Genomic DNA, 21,388 nt, shown 5'->3' with positions numbered 1-21,388 from the left:
CAGTATTCTACTTATAGAAGGGACTTGATTAGCAAGCCAGAGATTGATTAGCAAGCCAATCCCCGCTGGTACGTTTCCCAGACTATGGGAAACACCTATATCAGGCAGCAGCGATATAGGAAGATGCTGAAAGGCATCATCTCATACTGTGCGGGAGGAGGCAATGGTAAACCCCTTCTGTATTCTACCAAGGACAACCACAGGGCTCTGTGGGTGCCAGGAGTCAACACCGACTCAACAGCACACTCGACCTAGGAAACATAGGAACATAGGAAACTGCCATATACTGAGTCAGACCTTTGGTCTATCTAGCTCAGTATTGTCTTCACAGACTGGCAGTGGCTTCTCCAAGGTTGCAGGCAGGAATCTCTCTCAGCCCTATCTTGGAGAAACCAGGGAGGGAACTTGAAACCTTATGCTCTTCCCAGAGCGGCTTCATCCCCTGAGGGGACTATCTTGCTCACACATCAAGTCTCCCATTCAGATGCAACCAGGGCAGACCCTGCTTAGCTATGGGGACAAGTCATGCTTGCTACCACAAGACCAGCTCTGCCCCGGAGACCAAATTGGCTGCTGAATTTTTAACCTACTGGTATTTCCAGACTACATTCAAATGCAGTCCTACGTAGAGCATATTTGAGTAGTCAAACCTAGACAGGATCCATTTTTGACCCCTGTTAATAGCAACTTCCCTCCCTTTCTGTTGAATCTATTCCTTTTAAGCACATTATACCCTTCATGTTCTATATCCTATATTCTATATCATTATATAGAATATTCTATATTCTATATAGAATATTCTATATTCTATATTCTATTACATAGAATATATCCTATATTCTATATCATTATACCCTTCATGTTCTATATGACCTGTACTAAGAGATCCACATTGGCAACATTACTTCAGTTTAAAGATGGGAGAAATAATTAAAGGAATAACTTCTATACAATACTTCTGAATATAAAATACTGTGATCAATACATTTCCAAGCAAAAGCATCAACAATAGCAAATAATATAAATGAAGCTTCCAAACAAAAGATACACTTTACAAAGATTTTCATGTTCTTGTTATTTTGAACAATCCTCTATTTTATTTCATCTGCATTCCATACCTAATTTTTCCTAAGTGCTAAGAAGAATATATTTGATTCTGTAAAAATAGTTCATTAGAACAATGGGAAAAAGAGGAGCTCTTTAGTTTTATAAAGAAAAGAATATCACCTTTATTGAAACAGAAAACTCTACAGAAATATGTTGTCATTTTGAGTGGTTAATTATAAAACCAGTCATAAGATTGAAGTCACACACATACTTACTGACTCACTCACAAGGATATTGAAATTGTTAAGAGTACATCCCAGTTAGGTATACCCAGAAATTTGGCGTGCATGTGGTCCAACAAACCTAACTTATTTAATTTATTTAACATATTTTTATACTGCCCAAAACTTAGGTCTCTGAAATTTTCACTTACTAGAGAAATTTGAAAAATTGGACATTCAGGGCCAAGCTACACAAAATGCCTATTGTGCGCTTGAGGCCTGTGTGTTTGGATTTTTTGGTGTTTTTTTTAAATGCTACTAGCAACAGCAAAGGGCCCTGATCCAGACAGGGACCACAGCAAGGAGAGAGGGCTTTAACTCTTTGCCCCTGCTATGGTGAAGCAACGTATCTCACCTATAGGTGAAGCAACGTAAGTGAGATTTGAATGGGAGAGAGTGCATTAGGGTGCCACCTCATATACAAAGGCATCCAATGTGGAAAGGCGGAAGTCTTTGCACTGACCCTTTCTGGACCAGAGGCTATCAGGAATGTGAGGCTGGAGTTCTCGGCCCCTTTCCTACACCAGATGCCTTCATTTATTGCTGGAATGAGATGAAGACCTGCCACCTAATGGAGGAAACATATACAACACATTATTGCTTCCCTTCTCTATCAATCATACTAATAGGGGCACAGCAAGGTTGGAGGAGGCCCTGAGATAAGATTTGAAGATGGGGTGCCCCACCTGCCTTCACCCACTGCCCGTCACCTGCCTTTGTTGCCTGTCTGCCTTCACCACCCAGCTACCTGGATGACTGTGCTCTGGTCACGCTGACGCAGCCTGATGATGTCACTGAGCTGGCATGACTGTGCCAGCTTGGTGAGGCAGGGGTGTCCCAGTGACAGTGAGAACAGGCCTACTTTAAGGGCTGCCTGCTCTTGCTGGGAAGAGGCAGCTCTGCCTCACTCATGTCAACTCAGTGACTTTGGAGAGTGGCCAACATGAGTTGGGGCTGAGCACTCAGGGCAGGGATAGGTGGGGGTGGCAGGTGGACACCTGAAGCCTGGTCACCTCCAGCCCTGGGCATTCCCCCCACCATCACTCAATGATGGCAATGGTAGCTACACCCCTGCATCCTAGTCTCATGCCTTTGTGTTCATGTTGCCAGAAAAGCTTTTCTGTCAGTTCTAAGGAGTCTCCTCATTTGTGTTTGAATCTTCAGGCTTGGAGATCTCACTCTGTATATGCTCAGGAGCCTCACGGCATTGTGAGCTCTCTCTTTATAGCACATGGGGACAGGTCACTTAGTGACAGTGGGCCAGTTGCCCCGAGATTTGGCTCCTAACAAGCAAATTGTAAAGGGGAACAGATGCACGCCCTCCCTAATGCTGGGATAGCCCAAATAGACCCCAGAAGTTAACTAAAAACAGGTTCTCTCTCTGTCAAGGCCACTCTGCCCTCAGAGTGAACTTCCTTGTCTTCTCCGCCTTTCGCAAAAACGATAGCAGCCAGCTAATGTGCCAATTAGTGTAGTGAATTAAAGCCTTTGTCTCAGAGCAAACTCACGTGAGGGAAAGAAATGCTGAATCACCCAGTAGCTTGGTGTTGGGGGGAAATCACTTCACTTGGAGAAATGAACCAAAGTTTTACTCCCTGTCTGTGGCATTTGGGAAAGATGCTGTGAGGGTAAAACAATAAACAACAGCCTCTCTGTGGCTTGAAGGTTGGACATGCACAGTAGTTATAAAAATGTATCTAGCCTAGAGTACCATGATTGATTAATGCTGGTTTGAAGATGTACAATGTACGGGTACTCATTCTGACCAAATGTATTTGCATAACTGATAAGGCTTTGGTATATAATCTGTAACCACCATTCTGTGGGGTTCTTCCCTCTCACCTTAGTGATTGATGGAGACCCGGTAGTGTGATAAATCAAGCTTTGAATCTGATGGAACGGTATGACCCCTGCCTATAAAGAATCCTAGCATTACAGGAAAATTTCTCCAACACTGGCTAGGCTTCTCCTAAAACTATTCTGTATTATTGGTAGGTTCAAAATGATGCCACTGCTACCCCTCTTATCAACAGAGCTTGAACCTCCCTGGGCTTGGGGTGGAATCCCAGGGAAAACTCTCTTTATTTTGCTATTGGATAAGTACAATAATCTTCCACGTGCAAGCCTACATGTGATGCGAAAACTGATAGCTGCTGAACATTTGAGGAAATTTTTGCACCAGATAAATCCCCCTTCGCCCCCCACCTTTCCTGAGTTAAAAACCAACTCGGAGAGGCTTATAAAAAAGAAAACAAAAAAACCACCCCTACAGTTTTATTGAATTACTACAGACTGCTTCTGTCTGAGGCTCTCTCAACTTTCAGGTACAGTTAAGAATACTTAGTAGGGTTATAAAAATAGGTTGCCTTAATGCACGCTTAAATGTTTATAGAGTCTTTTGCAATGCCCCAGGTAGGATGGGCGTAGGCTAGTGCTTCTTATTTTAATTATGTTACAGGCAAACATCAGGAATTAGTTCAAGGCAAGGAGCTAGGGCTTATGGCTTTGGTAAGTTTAGTCTAGGGGAAAGTTTGTTTAGTCAGACTTTGAGTTAGAGATGTTATATTTCTTTGGTGTGTGTGCTTTTGCATATTCCTGATACTGTTCTATAGTGTTTACCTGTAACCTAAGAGATGCACCCATTTAAAATACTGATTGGATTACTGGACCTTTCTATCTATGAAGATTTCCCTTCTCATGTCTATGCACTCTGTTTTCATGACAAAAGCCTTGGCATACCTCGGCAGTTGTTACACTCAGGAAGAAAGATCAGCAATAATGGGATCCTTGCCGGTCCCACCCAACACACCCCTCCGACAAAAAGGGCAACTTGGAATGTGCCCTGAGGATATGTATTTGGGTATAAGAATCCCCAATTAGATGATCCAGTGTGCTCGTTTTGATCTTCATGCTCTCTACACACCAGCTACCTTGGAGTTACCATCAGCTTTTTGGGTGATTTAATGTTCACCGGTCACCATGCAAGGCAGTTTTCAGTATTTCATGCCACTCACCAGATCGGCTTTCTTGCCCAGCCTGATCTGCCCAGTCTTCCTAACCAACTGATTCCACAGAGGAAGCATCCTCCTAGATTCACCTCTACCAATTAACCCCTCCAACTTGTTTGCACCCACCTTGGCCGGACCTCTTCCTGAGGAACGAGGTTCATCGGTGGTTCCCAGAGCCCTTCATCAAGACCAAGTGATATGAGCTTTGCCCCTCTCTGGGCCCAATTTCTATCTCTAGTCCCCTTTCTTAAATCCAACCACCTCCTTCTCTGAAAGCCTCTTTCTCTTGCCCGTCTGAGAACCTGCACAATTAGGACTCTAAGCTAAAATGCCTCATTGCAGTTAAATATATTGTTGATAGTAATATTGCTGTAACCACACATTTCTCTCCTCTGTACCCCTTCCTACAATAAATATCTTCTTTTTATTGTTGAAACTTAAATCTTGTCTCAGTCCAGTCATTTCCTGAGTCCACAACTTTGTGCAAATTAAAACTTTGGTGAAACTGTTCTTTTCTGAGCTAATTTTCCCCATGCAAGCCCCAAGGTAGATTTTGGGGTGTTCGCCAAACACCCTGAAGCAGTTTCACTAACACAGAAGCTGGTTTATTTCTTATTGATACATCTTTTATCTCCATAAATAAAAGGGCTAAACACTTACTTTAAGACAGACAGGCAGAAAGCTGAACACTTCTAACTATCTGTTCTGGAAAAATAGTAGAGGGAGTAAAACTAGCTGGACCAATAAATACGAATTGCAAAGTCTGCTGTTGAGACCAGTCTCAATATAAATTTAAAAAGGAAGGGGGGGGGGAGAGTAGGGTAGTAATTAAATGGTAGTTGCTTAATCTCACTCCTATACCCTGATCCAGACATTTCCTCTTTCAGCATTCAGATGGGATGACCAAGTCCATTCATATGGCAGGAGCAAACCTAGGTGCTCCTAAGGAAATGTGCACTTAGTCCTTCCTTCCTCTATCTGAATGAATGTGGTAGCTGTTATTGACAGGAAGGTATTATGTGCAGAGCTCCCCACATCAGACACCCCTCACTGGATTTGTGCACTAATATTCTTCCATAACAAACATAGGCATTGATCATCGTATCAGTATCATTCTTCGGGCATGATTATTTTAAATTCTCAGATCTTATCACATCAGGGTTTTTTTTTTAAAGTAAAGTGTGCCATTAAGTTGGTGTCGACTCCTGGCAACCACAGAGCCCTGTGGTTGTCTTTGACAGAATACATGAGGGGGTTACCAGTGCCATCTCCTGCGCAGTATAAGATAATGCCTTTCAGCATCTTCCTATATCGCTGCTGCCCGACATAGGTGTTTCCCATAGTCTGGCAAACATACCAGTGGGGATTCAAACTAGCAGCCTCTGGCTTGTAGGCTTGATTTTGTGAAATATGAAGTGCTGTCTCTCTTTCCTCCCTTTCACAGCAAGCCCTCCATTGGTTCTAATAGAAACAGGAATCTGAATTGCTCCTGTGAAAATGACCTGCCCTTATGGAGGAATAGGAGCTGCAATTTTGTACACAATATTGTATTTCACTGCAGCTTATTGTGCTGATAACTCATTTTTAGGATTTAGTATTGTATTGCATCTTCCACTGAAATACAAACTCTGCCTGACACCATCCACCCTGAATTCTGAAAACATCCTGTCACAATTTATTGCAGAATAAAAACACATTGAAAGACAGCCTGAAAAGTCCTTTATGTGTTTTTCCTTGTAAGGACAGTCCTGAAGTTAACAGTGAATAGCACATGCTTGCCTCTCCTTGTCTCCTTCAGAACAGTCAAGAGCTGTTTGAATTGAGAGGAAGCCAAGAGAATCCTAGAGTGATTAGCATGTACTATTTAACAGACATTAGTGCAAAATGTTTCTTTAGTCTTTAGGTTGCGAGTCCTTTTGGGACAAGGAGGCATTTTCTTACTACTTTTGCTTTGGGTCCTTTTTTTTTTTTTTTTTTTTTTGCTGCTGCTGTTATAGAAACATTAATAATAAAATAATGACAATAATAGTGGTGAACAACCTAATTAATAAAGCAACAGTGTTCTGTGAGATGTTCTGGTGCTGTGAACATGATAGACTATTTTAGCTCTGGCATTTGTGCAGCAGGTGGCAAATTCTGACAACCTTTCCTTCTCCTGGATATCCTTTGTGTCACCTGAAAATATATCCCTGATGGTCACACAGCCCTCAGGGACATATTTTTGACTGAAATGGAGGACTTCTGGAAGAAAGGAAGGTCATTGAAATTTGTGGCCCCTCCTAAAGGGAGGAACTGCATATCTCATGGTGAAACAATTCTTTGTTAGTTAGGATGTCTAGTAGTAGTAGTAGTAGTCTAGAGGGCTTTGGGCAATACAAAAATGGTGCATCGGGCAGTTTAGTTTTGCTTCGATGCTTTTTGATTAATTTCAAAATGTAGTGTCATTGATGAAATAGATTGTATCCAAAGAAAATTAGTCATGACTAAGCATCATTGAAATCAGTGAAACATAACTAACTTAACTCTGATGTTTGTACACTTGTACATATTTGTGTGTGAATGACTTCATTTTAAAAGTGAACCCAGATATAGACACCCTGAAATGCAGGCTACAGATAAGAAGTGTGCTGTATCTGTGTTTAATATAACATGTGAATAATTGTACCTCTGTACAGATCTGTGCCTGTATACACTGTACACTCATTGTATGAGTGTTGAACATAACCTATGAATGGTGTTTCTGTCATGACTGCCTTAGGATACAAACCATTAGCTGCTGAACAGTTGAGAAGCAACTGACTGGTGATGCCCTTAATCTGTTTTGCAGTTTGGAATCTGTCGGGGGTCCGCCACCCCCTGACCCAGGCAAGGATGAAGACAGCGATGGGCTCATCCTACCTGAATGGGTGCCGGTCTCCTGGTCTTGGCATTGGGGTCAGCCTCTTGGCCTGCTGCTGCATGCGAATGGCTGTGGCCCCCTAGTTGCAGCAAGACTTTGCCTTCTGGGGACAGCATAGTCTCGTGAGAGTGGGGCCAGCTCCCGCGAGATCTTGGGCCGAGAGCACGCAATCTTGTGAGAGCTGCCTCACATGTCAGGGGCTATATAAGACCGGCCCGGCCTATGATGAGGAGCCAGTCAAGAGGAGGGCTGTCATCATGGCAGTGCCATGGGAAGGAGCCCTAAAGGGGGCAAGTGGGAGCAGGAACCTGCGGACCTGCTTTGGACACAACAGGCAGGCCTGGGAGACTGGTGCGCGCTGACAGCCCAGGCCAAGTACTCGGAGGCCACAGAAAGGGGCCTAACTACGTGCAGCCTCTGGGGCCTGACAGAATCATTTTTTCTGCTTGCTATTGGAAATCCTTGCCTCATGTGTCCAAGACTCATGCAAGTATGAGAAGGGGCAACACAAGTCCCATAGCTTGACTGTGAACCCCATGGCTTGGCTTGCTCCATGCTGGAGGATGGGTCTCTAATGTGAGGTAAAGCTCACATATTTGTGTTTTGGTTGTTAGGTGTATCAAAAAATGTCAAAAGGGTTTTCAGACTTTTCTAGGGCTATGAGTGTAATGGATCTCAACTTCCTAGCTAATGCCGAAGTACCTTAACTAACCCTCCATTCTGAAGGTGGGATGGTAAAACGTCCCATTTTCAGATTTCACTGGTTACCAGGGTATCTAGGACTACACGTGTACCAATTCAGCTTAGTCATCTGGAAATGCCATAACAATTTCAATGTGCTAATAAATGAGTAAGGCCCAAGTTTCTCTCTATGATTCAGCCATTGTTTAATGGCTGACATCCAAACTAACATCTCACTAGTGCAAACATGTTGCATTAGTGAAAGATGTTGTGCTAGCTTGTTCTGCTAGATCGGGATTTGCATTCCAGAGCAACAGGGTGCACTTGCGCAAACTGTGGCAGGCCTGCTGTGAAGCCTCTTCCTCAGTCCATATATGCTGCAGGAAAAGTTGCAAAGCTAATCACTATCCTTGTGGCACAAGCTTAACGCTTGCGCAAGGGGACCAAGACCACAAGGGACTGTGCAGCTTTGAGCATCTGCTCAGCCATATGACCTTCTTGTGTGGGCCCATCTTTGTTCATTGAATTAGTGCAGTGTTTGCCTGGCTGTCACCCATTGGCACCCATTGTCCTTATGTTGCAAAACTGACACATCTCGAGAAACATGTTTCTCTCTGTTCCGGAAACTTTTCTGAATGGGAATCTCTGTATTCACAAGAAATGGAAATACAGCTGGACATCCAGAAAGAACCAAACTGCACTTCAAAGGCAATTTAAAGATGTGGAGTGCAATGGAGGAACTTTACTTTCTACACATTTCAAGCTCTCTTCTCATATGTCTAAAACTGGGCTTCCCAAAAATACATTTCCTTTACCTGAGGGGTCTTGACTAAGTGTGTCCTGGCTGCTGCTGCTGCTGTAAGAAGGCACTGGGGTGATAGACAGTGAAGCTGGGCAGGACAACGGAGTTGATAAATCCATTGGTGGCACAAAATATCGACACGTGCCAGCATCTTCATTGACACAGAAAGGGAGATGGTGACCAACTTGAGAGTAGGGATTCTTCCAGTGAGAAAGTCCAACTGCAAACTGACCAGAAGCATCATAACCTGAAAATAAACATTGCATGTATTTCTAATAAACATAATTTAAGAAGAGCTTTAGTGAACTGGAGTAATGTTCCATCTAATCCAGCATTCTCTTTCCTACATTGGCTATCGGAATGCCTCTGGAAAGCCTACAAGCAAGGCATGGAGTCAACAGGCCTTCTCTGTTAGTTGCCTGCATTTGTTTTTCAGAAGTACACTGCTTTTGAATATGGGTGTTCCAACTACCTATCAGGGCTAATGGCCATAAAAGCCTTGGATTTGATTGGAGAGGCCACACCAGCCAAATGCCTTCTGGTCATGTCCTTACACTAAGCACCTTTCATTAAAGTAAAGTGTGCCATCGAGTTGGTTTCGACTCCTGGCAACCACAAAGCCCTGTAGTTGTCTTTGGTAGAATACAGGAGGGGGTTACCATTGCCATCTCCCACGCAGTATGAGATGATGTCTTTCTGCATCTTCTTATATATCTGCTGCCCAGTATAGATGTTTCCCATAGTCTGGGAAACATACCAGCAGGGATTCAAATCGGCAACCTGTGGCTTGCTAGACCAATCATTTCCCCACTGCACCATAAAGCCAATTATAAATGCTAGTAGCCTAGATGAGGGTTGCAATGTCTCCCAAAGAGAGGTGAAAAATGCTGTGGCACTAATAAAATGTTGCCACCTCAATTGCCTATGCTTGAATAACTGACAGGATTGATTTGCTATATGCTGTATGTGAAACTACCTTTGAACACTGTCCAGAAACACAGTTACATGAATTTATCTTTGAAGGCAGTTCAGAAACAGTATCATAAACACAGCCACTAGGTTAATAACTGGGACATAACCATATCTTACTCAGGTTCAGAGGTGTATCTAGGGAAAATAGCACCTAGGGCAAGCACTGAAATTGTGCCCCCTGCCCAAACATCTGACACCCATCTTTCACATAACTTTACCATAATTTCAGCTGAAAAATACAAGTCAAGCTCATTAATCTTTTAATATTTCAAAAACTATTTCCAGACCATAAAAATGCTGGAAAACTACAAATTTGAGTATTTGGGTATGAAATACCCAAATACTATGTGGAGGTGTTCTTGGAAAACTAAACAGAAGTGCCTGTCTAATTCTCTACTATGCATTGTAGCATCATTATTACATAAGTTCTAAAAATAAATGGAGAATTTGACTTTTCCCAGATACTCTGAAAATATGCAGAGTAAACTGTGTTACTGCTTGGAATATATTCTAGTATTTCAGAAAGACAGTTAAAATGAGAGAAAGAGAGCAAGAAACTCCCAGTGGGCCTTAATACTAAGGATTTCACACTGATTCAAAGACAAACTCACCATTAATAGCCATATTATTAAGACCTCACATTTAACTCACTTATCACAAGAAGCAAAGTAAGAGCAAATGAATACAATCCTAGCTCATAAGCTTCAGCTCAGTATTCATAAGCCCTGATTCTCTGTACATAGTGCCAAACTGAATATGTGTACAGTGACTTATATTATATTAATTTTTTAAAAATTACCTGTAGCCCCTTTGGGGAGCTTCCTAAAGGCCATGGGGGGTCTGCAAAGGTTCCCCCTCCCCCCACTGGCCTCTAGGGCCTCACAGGGACCATTTGAGCATGTGCAGTGGCCATTTTTTAAAATATTTTTTTTTTAAAAAAAAATGGCTGCTGAAAACAAAATGGCTGCCGTGCATACTCAAATGGCCTCTGTGAGGCCTGGCATGGCCTAGGGCCTCACAGAGGCCATTTGAGCATGCACAGTGGACATTTTGTTTCCGGCGGCCATTTTTTCAAATTTTTTAATTTTAAAAAATGGTGCCCCCCTTCAAGGGGTGCCTGGGGCACGTGCCCTGCCTGCCCTGCCCTAGATATGCCCCTGCTCAGGTTAAAAGATCTTCACTGACTCTTGGTCTATTTCCAAGGTGTTAGTAATGCACATTAAAGCCCTACATGTCTTGGGACCTGGGTACCTGAAGGAACAACTACTCCTGCACCAGTCTGTCTGGACAGTAAGACTGTTTTCAGAGGCCATCCTCTGGACCCTCCTGCAATCTGAGGAAAGGCAGGTAGTGAATTGGGAAAGGTCCTTCGCAATGTTGGCCTCTTATTTCTGGAACTTCCTTCCTAGGGAGACTCACCTGGCAGCCACACTTTTTGTCAACTGATGAGCCTCCCTGGAAAGAGAATTGAACAAGCAGGATGCTACCACTGTGAAAGCCCTTCCCCTGGTCACCACTCACATTTCTCAACACTTTTTATTCACTCCCACCTTTTAAGGTTTTATATATATTAGTTGCTGTTTTAATTCATGTATTTGTGGTTTACGCTACATTTTTAGCTGACTTCCCTTAAGGAAAGTAAGCTTATGAGATCACCCAGCATTTTGTGTGTCCATGTGTCCCTGTTTCCATGCGTGTGTGTGTCCCACACCCCGCCATCAACTTCACAATGCTTGGACCAATATGAACCAAATTGGGTACAGCTGTAGAGACACATAGGGATACCTCAATTGTGTAGAATGTTATGTCATCCACCCCAATTCAAGATGAGGGATGCGTAAATGTTTTAGAAGCAATTGGCCTAACTGATTTGAACCAAATTTGCTACAGCTGTAGGGATACATAGGGACACCTCAATTGTGTAGTTTGTAATGATGTCATCCACCCCAATTCAAGATGGTGGATGTGTGAACATTTGAGGCACAAGTGGGCTAACTTGTGAACCACCTAATTGATTTGAACCAAATTTGGAACAGTTTTAGGGACACATAGAGACACCTCTATGGCATATTTATGATAATGTTATCCACCCCATTAAAGATAGCGGATGCATGAACGTTTTAGGCATAACTGGGCTAACATGAACCGCTTAACTGATATGAACCAAATTTGCTACAGCTGTAGAGAGACAGAGGGATGGCTCAAGGGTATAGTTTGTGATGATGTAGTCCACTCCATTTCAAGATGGGAGACATATGAACATTTGAGGTGCAACTGGGCTAACTTGTGAACTGCCTAACCAATTTCAACCAAATTTGCTATAGTTGTAGTGAGTGACACATAGGGACATCTCAACAGTGTAGTTTGTGATGATGTTATCCACCCCAATTCAAGATGATGGACATGTGGACATTTGGGGCAGAGGTGGGCTAACTTGTGAAGATGGTCATAATCAATTAAGATTATAGTGAAAGGAAAGTAGGCAGGTTACTTCTTACCAGAACAACTTATCATTACGGGTTTGTTTTATAATGTTTTCTAAACCACCCTGGGAATGCAGATGAAGGCAAAATACTTCAACTGTACTTTGTATGCGTTGTGCAAATGTATAAAACAGAGATGCTATTGTATTTAAATATATGAAAATGTGGGATTTATATATCTATATATAAGAGAGAGAGAGAGAGAGAGAGAGAGAGAGAGAGAGAGAGAGAGAGAGCGCAACAAAGCTAAATACAGCACATGTGCTAAAGAAATATTATCTGGATGGTAAAACAACTGAACAGATTAAGCCTGGCCAGTCTTAAAACTTTGATAGATATGTGTGCTATTAATATTACATCTGTGCTGACTTCCAACAACCAGCCTTTGCACCACCGAGCACTGAAATTGTATCTACTAAAGGAGGTAAAACCTTCAATATTCTATTAGGCTTATTGATTAGATTGATAGACAAAAATATAATACATTGAATATTAAAGAGGTGCTTGTACAGCATTTTAATATTTATGCGTAGACACGAATAGTTAAAAACCCACACTATAACACTTATACTGTTAAAAGGAAAGCAGATCCACAAGATAGTTTTGCAAAACAACCATTCATTGGGCAGGCCGATCCTATACATGCTTATGCAGAAATAAGTCCAACTGGGATCTATGGGACACTCCCATGTCAATATGCCTAGAATTGGAGCCCACATTATACAATCATTAAAAAACTAAGTGAAGCTTTCATGGAAGATTTTTAATTATGGCTGGAGTGAATAAATAAATAAATAAATAAATAAGTATGTATATATCGCTTTTCAACAAAAGTTCCCAAAATGGTGTACATAGCTATAAATAAATAAAAGAGTTCCCTGTTGCCAAAGGGCTCACCATCTTAAAAAAGAATTGTAAGATAGACACCAGCAATAGCCACTGGAGGGGTGCTGTGCTGGGGATGGAAAAGGCATTAATTTAAAAAGAAATCCATTCCATTCTAATCTGAATTTAAACAACAGAGAGTGACCTTGGGAGTCAGATATTCTTGCTAAAAGCTAAAGTGTTGGGAAGGAAATACAAGTAATTTCTTACCAACTGTAATTTGGCTGATGCATCTATGGTAGTTGGTTCCAAGAAAAAGATTACAACTGCCATGGGTAGTTTCACAATCTAAAAACCAAATATGAAAAAAGAACTATTAAAAATATAGAGGAAAAAATATATGGGTCAGCATTTCCAGAATTTAAGATGTCAACAACTCATAAATCACACTTTTCCAAACTACCTTTCCCCTTATTTCCTTCCTCTTCTTCACTATTGTTGTAAGAAGCTTTAATGCAATCTGCAAATCCTCCTTTCCCCCCATATATCTGCATGCATATGTACACACACACACACACACAGAGGCATAACTATGGGGGGCAGGGGGGGCACGTGCCCCAGGCGCCATCTTTTCTGGTCACGTGGGGGGCGCCGCCATGACAAAAAATACTTTATTTATTTATTTATTTATTGTTAATACAAATGTTTCCTGCTCAGTGCAGCAGTGCTGCAGCAGTCAAGGGAGCGCGTCGGCGCCCCCTCCCCCACGAGTGGTCCCTTCCACGCCGCCCGCCCCCCCCATTGCTTTGCTGGCGCCTGGCGGCCAGTCAGTGGCCTGGCTTGGCGGCGGCGGCGGGCGCTTGTGAGGAAAAACCTAAGTATAATGTAGTATGTTGGGGGGCGGGGGGGCGGGGGGCTCCATTTCAGTGCTTGCCCCAGGCGCCGTTTTCCCTAGTTACGCCTCTGCGCGCACACACACACACACACACACACACACACACACACACACCCCTACCTGGTGACTGAAACATTCTTGTACCACTCAGTTATCTTTGCAATTTGGCCATGATAATTTCAGGCCTATAATTTCCAACGCTCTCCAAAACAGAATTCAGCAGGCTAAATCTCATTAAAATCAAAGGGCTTTCTGTGCAGAAGGGTAGCCTTTACATCTGCAGCGTTGTTATCTACAACCTATCACGAGGGTGGCCCACTATGATGTGGGCACCTGAGGCTTTTGGAGTTCCAGTGCATCAACCTTTTGTACCAACTATTCTAATGACCACTAGGGGCATTGGGAGTAGAGATAATGAGTAAGGGTCTCCCTAGCTGTTCTACCTGTTTCTACTCTATGACCCCTAATATGACTCTTCAGGTATTTCCTGTGCTGAGTCAGAATCCCTTTCTTTCCCCTTAGAGAGCAGATGGAAACATATCTCTCTCCCCACCCATTCATTATGTAGTTCTTTAGATTAAGTATTAGGTCTTTCCTATCCAAAGGTGTTCTTCACCAATAAATCTACTTGGTATTTGATTCTACAAGAATTTCAATGCGTCTTCTCTAAATAGCTGCAACATCTAAACTCTGCAAACTACCCTGTAACTGGAGTGGGTAGCTTCTTCCATGCTCTGCTAATTAACTGGGGGATAAAAATTACAACCCCCAGCAGAGGCATCAAACCTTTGGTCAGACCCCTTTTAAAAGTCACACACTTTCTAGCTTTGAAAGTGGTGAAGGGGATAGGGAGGAGAAAGGTTGTCAGCAGCTTCCTCTTCTCTCCTTGTTCTTCTTGCAAGGGTTCCAAAGAGCTGCTCCAATGGTAGGGGTGGAGACATCTTGCCACCGTGTTAGTGCCCCAATAATCTGCTGCCTTAAGCATCTGCCTCATAAAAGGGCTGCCCCACCTTTCACCCTCTTTGGTATCCTACACTCTGGTTCATCAGTGCCACACTGGGAAATCTTGGGAATCATCCAGATTAACCCTGCCCCTCGTGTTAGAACAATTTGTTCACACAATGATTTTCACTGATCCCCCCTTTCTCTGCTGCCCTAATACTCCCCCCAAATATGTCCCTTTCTTTTTAATATTTCTTTCCCCCTCTTTATTTACAGCTTTGATGAAATGAAGGAAATGCTATTTTAAATGTAGTGAAAGTTTCTGCTTTAGAGAAAAATGGATCAAAGGCAGAGAATGTTCAGATGTCTTTCAAATTAATTTTGCTTGCAATGGTAACATTTTAATGGTGGAGGTTACTAGAGAGCACAAAGAAATGAGAATTCTTCCCATAAACAGTTTGCCACACAGCAAATCAACAGATATGACATGCATATAAAATTAGAAGGGAAGAAGAAAGATTAATAAAAACCAGAGAACTCTAAACAGTATCATAAACAAGACCACATCTGCCTAATAGGTGAAAGGTTCTTTGTGAGTATTGTATATCAGAAGAGTTTTAATGAACATCCTGTTAAAGAAGGAGGCAGATTGCAGAAATGGCCTTGAAAGAAAAACAAACGGAAAGAAAAACTCTTTTTTTTAAAAAAGGAGGATCATTGGAGGTTGCCATGTTTGTACTCATTGCATTAGACCCACACTCACTTTTTGTTATGCTCTCCTTACATAATTGAACCCATGAAGTGGAACGTAATTACTAATTTTAAGAGAATATGATTCCATATAATTCTTATACGCCAATTGCATTGAAATTACTGGGACTGAAGTGCACATATAACTCTGCTGGACTACAGCCGATTTGTTTAGGATGCAAGTTCATTTACCATAGGCTTGTAAACAACATGTAAACTGCTACAAGCTTTGATACTCTCTACTTCTAGCAATGCACCGGAGTCCCCCTCCCACCCCCACCTAATACATAGAATCTGAGAGGGGTTGGTCTGAACAATACTTCATCTGCCAGACCAATCATATGTGATAAGGATGTGTGCATGCACAATTTCCCCCACTTCCAGAGAACAGGGGTGCCTTTCCCTAATTGTGTTGGGGGGAGGTGGTGGAATGTCCAAACATCTACTTTACATGTGCTACAAATAGAGAGATAGGTTAGATGAACCATGCCACCCCAACCTCACCCTGGAGATTAGGGGAAAATGCACTCTGGCATGCATATGTCCTTATCACATATGGTTGAATGAGTGGACAAAGTATAGTCGGAGTCAACCCAAGATTTGAAGGCTTCTCCACTAACTTAGGAACATCTCCATAATGCCAACTCAACTTCTTTATACATAAAAATGAGTAAAGGTTTTAAACCTCTGCATATATCAGAATAGTTTAGTAATAAAACGTCATCCCATATAATTTATCTGTATGAAAACAGATTCCACACAGCTTGGAGACAAATAGCTTTCCAGCCACTATTAAAGCTTATTTAAATGAAAGCAAAGTAAGCATGTACTTAATTGAGCCACTGAAATCAATGTGATTTAAATATGTTGCCTTTGACTAGATTGTACTTTTATGTAATAAAAATGTACATTCCATCCAGGGAGGAGCTGTACCTTTTTTATCTTGTATAAACCGCTCCTTTTCTGCCCTGCATAGTTTTATACAATAATTCATGGTTGTTAGAACAGTATACTGCTTTCCCTCCCAGAGAGGGATGCACTGCAGGAATATATGAAATCTTCTGTTGCTAAAGAATTTGTTTTTAGGGACCCCTTTCTACATTCAGGTAGAAGGTAATATTTTAAAACCGAAAATCAAAATAGTAATCCCCATTATAATCAATAGCCATTATTTATCTATTTTTTAATTAATTCATTCATTCATTCAATTTCTATACTGCCCTTCCAAAAATGGCTCAGGGTGGTTTACATCAAAGTAAAAACAAACAATTAATATCAAAAATGATAAAAACAGGATAAAACTAATTAACAGTTAAACCATTTAAACAGTTAAAAACCCTGGAGAACCAGGCTGAATACTTACAGCAGTTAAAAACAATTTACCACAAATTAAAAACCCTGGAAGGCCACGCCAAACAGATAGGTTTTAAGGACTCTCCTGAAAGCTAGCAATGAACTCAGATTACGGATTTCTGCCGGGAATGCATTCCACAGCCCCGGGGCAGCTACAGAGAAGGCTCTGAGTCGCCACCAGACAAACCGGTGGTAACTGGAAACAGACCTTAATGTGCGGTAGGGATCATGTAGACGAACACGCTCTCTAAGATAACTCAGACCCAAGCCATTCAGGGCTTTAATGGTAATAACCAGCACTTTGTATTTTGCCTGGAAATATATCAGTAGCCATTGTAACTGTTTCAAGACAGACATAATATGGTCTCTCTCGGTTGCCCCAGAGACTAATCTGGCTGTTGTATTTTGAACTAATTGAAGTTTACAAACTATGTACAAAGGCAGCCCCATGTAGAGCACATTGCAATAGTCGAGCCTGGAGGTTACTAGCTGATGCACCACTGTTTTGAGGTAGTCCTCTTCAAGGAATGGGCGCAGTTGTCAGATCAGCTAAAGCTGATAGAAAGCACTCCTGGCCATGGCCTCCACCTGAGATACCAGGGTGAGGCCTGGTTCCAGGAGTACTCCCAGGCTGTGCCCCTGCTCCTTCAAGGGGAGTGTAACCTCATCCAGCATAGGAAGATCTAACTCATCCCTCAAATTTCAAGCCCCTATAATGAGCACCTCCGTCTTGCTTGGATTCAGCTTCAATTTGTTATCCCTCATCCAGCCCCTTACTGCCTGTAGGCGGGCATTTAGAGGATGAGTGCCATTTCCTGAAGATGAAGATTTAAAGGAGAAGTAGATATGGGTGTCATTAGCATACTGATAGCACCCAGCACCAGATATGATGACCTCATACAGTGGTTTCATATAGATATTAAAAAGCATTGGTGACAGACTGGAGCCCTGGGGGACTCCATATAGTAGCTCCCATTTCGAAGAGCAACTGTCATCAAGCTCCACCATCTGGAATCTGCCCGAGAGACAAGAGCAGAAGCACTGCAGAGCAGTGCCTCCTATCTCAATTACCCCAGGCAATCCAGAAGGATACCATGGTCAATGGTATCAATCGTTGCCCAGAGATCCAAAAGAACCAGCAGAGTCACACTCCCTCTGTTGATTACCTGGTAAAGGTCATCCATCAGGCCAACCAAGGCCATCTCAACCACATAGCCAGCTCTAAAGCCAGTTTGAAATGAGTCTAGATAATCAGCTTCCTCTAAAACTGCCTGGAGCTGGTCGGCCACCACCCTCTCAATTATCTTGCTCAACAAAAGGAGATTGGAGATTGGCCTGTAACTATCCATTGCTGAGCCTGAGGGATCTAGGGAAGGCTTCTTAAGTAGCATTCTAACTACTGCCTCCTTCAAACAAGGAGGCACCCTACCCTCCCTCAGCGATGCATTGATATTAACTAGGCCACCTCCAACAATCTCCCTGCTAGATGGAAGCAGCCAAGTCAGGCAAGGATCCAGAGAACAAGTGGTAGGCCACACCACCTCAAGCAGCTCGTCCACATCCTAAGGAGTCACAGATTAAAACTGATCCAACCTAATACTGCAAGAGGAATTGCTAGACACTTCCTTCATAGACCTTGCAGAAATAGTGGAGTCCAAGTCGGTCCAAATACAGGAGATTTTGTCTGCAAAGAATCCATTAAAAGCGTCACAGCTGAATGACTCTGCGAACTTATTTAAAACAGAAGGATCGGAGATGAAACTCCTCACAACCTGGTATAGTTCTGCCAAATGTGAGCCTGCAGACACAATGCATGCAGACCAAAATCTTTTTTTCGCTGCATGCACCGCTATCACATAAGCCTTCAAATGGGTCACATGCTGTATCCTGTCAGATTCAAACTGAATTCTCTTCCACTTGCATTCTAGTCACCTACCCAACTGCTTCAGCCCTTGCAACTCTTCAGTATACCAAGGGACCATTTTTGAAGCAGGTCAGAAGAGACACTTAGGAGCAATCATGTCTACTGCCCTGTTGAGTTCCCTGTTCCAGGTTCACGCCAGGGCATTGACAGAATCACCGGCCACACCAACATCAAAACCCTCCAAGGCATTTTGGAATCCTACTGGGTCCAGCAGCCTTTTTGAATGGACCATCCTAATTAGGTCCACCACTCATGCAGGGCTGAACCGTGGCTGTGAAACCAAACTATTATACCAACATGCAGACTATATGTGCTTCCTGTGGCAGCCGTGTCTCTTCGCTATTATTCCCTCAGTCATAAATATATTGATACATCGATTTGAACCATCAAACTATGTTCATATATATATATGACAGGAAGAGCACAAGAAATAATCTAACTTTAAGAACTGAAGAATATTGCAAATCCTAAAATGGGATGCGCGCGCGCGCACACACACACACACACACACAGACAGACTCTACAGCTAGCAAGCCATTAAAAGTTGTTGCCTGAAATAATAACACTTTTACAATAAAAAGATACTCTCATTTAAAAAAAAAACACCTCCAAAAATGGCTCTTAAAAAAAAAATCTTTGTATTATTTCAGTTTGCAAAAGAATAATTTAAGACTGCTTTCCAGCACACTAGGATTTCTAGTCAGAACCACAGCAGACGTCCCTGTGGTTACGAATGTGTACTTCTGATTGTATTCATCCATAAATGATTAATGATCTTTTATTAGAAATTCATGCCCCTTTGCAAAATAACAGAGGAAGTGGAATTCTATACTGTACATTGAAAAGCAAAAGACAGTGGCAAATGCTAGTGAAATTTGTTCCGCCTGTGACGGTTAACTTTTAACCGTACTGGCAGAAAGGGGAAGATGGTCGTGAGCACCCAAATAAATACTAAACTTCCATTCTCATTATGGAATGCAAAAACATTTGCTTCTAGCATCTCACTACATTAGTTTGAACTACATATATATAATTAAATATCCCCCCTTAGTCACCTGAAGTAAGTCTGTCTTCACACAGACACTTAACACTGAGGTCTCAAAGGTATTAAGCAGGATGGCCTTCTACAAGTGGTGAGTGACAATCAATCATCTTTCTTCCTACTGAAGCACAGAGTGCAGCTTTCTCCCAGTTAATTCCTCGATGAAGTAAGACACAACAATTCCACATCTTCAGAGTGAGAACCAAAATAACAGAATTGTTTCACCTGCTTCTTCAGGTCATTGCTAGTAGAGAAAGGAGAGCAGATTTTAAAACGAAAATAAAGAAAAGCTTTTACCATGTGCACGCAGGGATGCCATTCTGCTGACTTTCTTGGTGGGACTCTTGGCAGGGCTACAGAATGCAGCCAGGTCTTTCTGGGGTGTCCGCAGCTCATCCCCATTTTCTGCTTTTTGGGTGGCTCCCATTTTGCCGCACCTCCAGTCCCCTGTACATCTACCTGTCTGAAATCTCCTCGGTGAGCTCCAGCCTTGTTGTGTAGCTGGTAAGGTGAAAAGTGGCCACATACTAAATAAAGGACCTCTCAACTGAAAGTTCTGTCTGTCTCTTCCTCAGAACTGCCTGGAACAACTGGAGGCATTTCTTTCCTTCAGCAAGCAAGGTAACATGTGGCCTGCTTTCTTTCCACGTGATGCATGTGACTGCTGCTCTACCTCCGAGGTAGGTCATTTACAGAGGCTCAGTTACTGCTGACAGGGGCTGGAGAGCAATGGGCTTTAAAAAGCATTTATTCTTTGCCAAGCATGAAATCGTCTGCCCCAGTCCTCAAGCAACTTCTTCAATGCACAACTCTCAGAACAAAGGTGCCTTAAACAAACGTGATCACACACACACACACACACACACACACACACACACACACACACACCCCTAACCAAAAATGGAGCACAGAGGCTATGTAATTAGTCATGTCATCTTGGTGCTGATTTCTCTCCTAGTGGTGTTGTAAACTGTGCTTGATCTACTTGGTATGGATGAAACATGTGTCTTATCATACACCCAGGCAAACGACAAAAGGGAACGAGGCTGTGCTGCAGTTTCTCTAAGAGGTTGTGATAATTTTCACTGCAGGATATCGAGTTGTAGGGCTTTTAACAAAGACTGTGAATGGCAAGGTGACAGTGATGGTTCAAGGCCTCTGTGCACCTCAGGCAGGGTGCCAAATGCAGCCGCCGCTGCCACCCCTGTCTGCATCCTCCAACTTTTCTCCCACCTTTTTAAAATAGGGGGAAGAAGAGCATCTTGCCACCCCACTGGTGCCCCAATAACCAGGTGCCTGAGGTGAGCACCTCACCTCACTCATGGAAGGGCTGCTCTTGCAGGATGATTACATCAAACAAAAATTTACTGAGAAGGAAATTATAATGCTGGTTTAAGGTGTGTGCACCTTTTAGATAATTAAAGTATCAGCCTCATGGCAGGTGGCCCAATGGATGTTATAGCTGCAGCTGTTACCAGTCAGAC

The 21,388-nt window shown here is 42.5% G+C and overlaps 1 protein-coding gene across 1 annotated transcript in view; it reads right to left on the bottom strand.

Moving 5' to 3' along the window:
- The window catches only part of ANO4 (anoctamin 4), a 255,081-nt gene extending 234,756 nt beyond the window's left edge, over window positions 1-20,325 (bottom strand). The window contains exons 1-3 of the mRNA XM_053257089.1: window positions 20,202-20,325; window positions 13,269-13,346; window positions 8,732-8,965 (exon numbers count right to left, since the gene is read on the bottom strand). Coding sequence (XP_053113064.1) covers window positions 8,732-8,965; window positions 13,269-13,346; window positions 20,202-20,223 — 334 coding nt within the window. The 5' untranslated portion in view covers window positions 20,224-20,325. The remainder of the gene's footprint in view (window positions 1-8,731; window positions 8,966-13,268; window positions 13,347-20,201) is intronic.
- Between the last annotated feature and the right edge of the window lie 1,063 nt (window positions 20,326-21,388).

Source organism: Hemicordylus capensis, chromosome 5, assembly GCF_027244095.1.
Source record: "Hemicordylus capensis ecotype Gifberg chromosome 5, rHemCap1.1.pri, whole genome shotgun sequence".
Lineage (NCBI taxonomy): Eukaryota > Metazoa > Chordata > Lepidosauria > Squamata > Cordylidae > Hemicordylus > Hemicordylus capensis.
The sequence above is the reverse complement of the archived record's forward strand: the minus strand, read 5'-3'. Positions and strand labels throughout refer to the sequence as shown.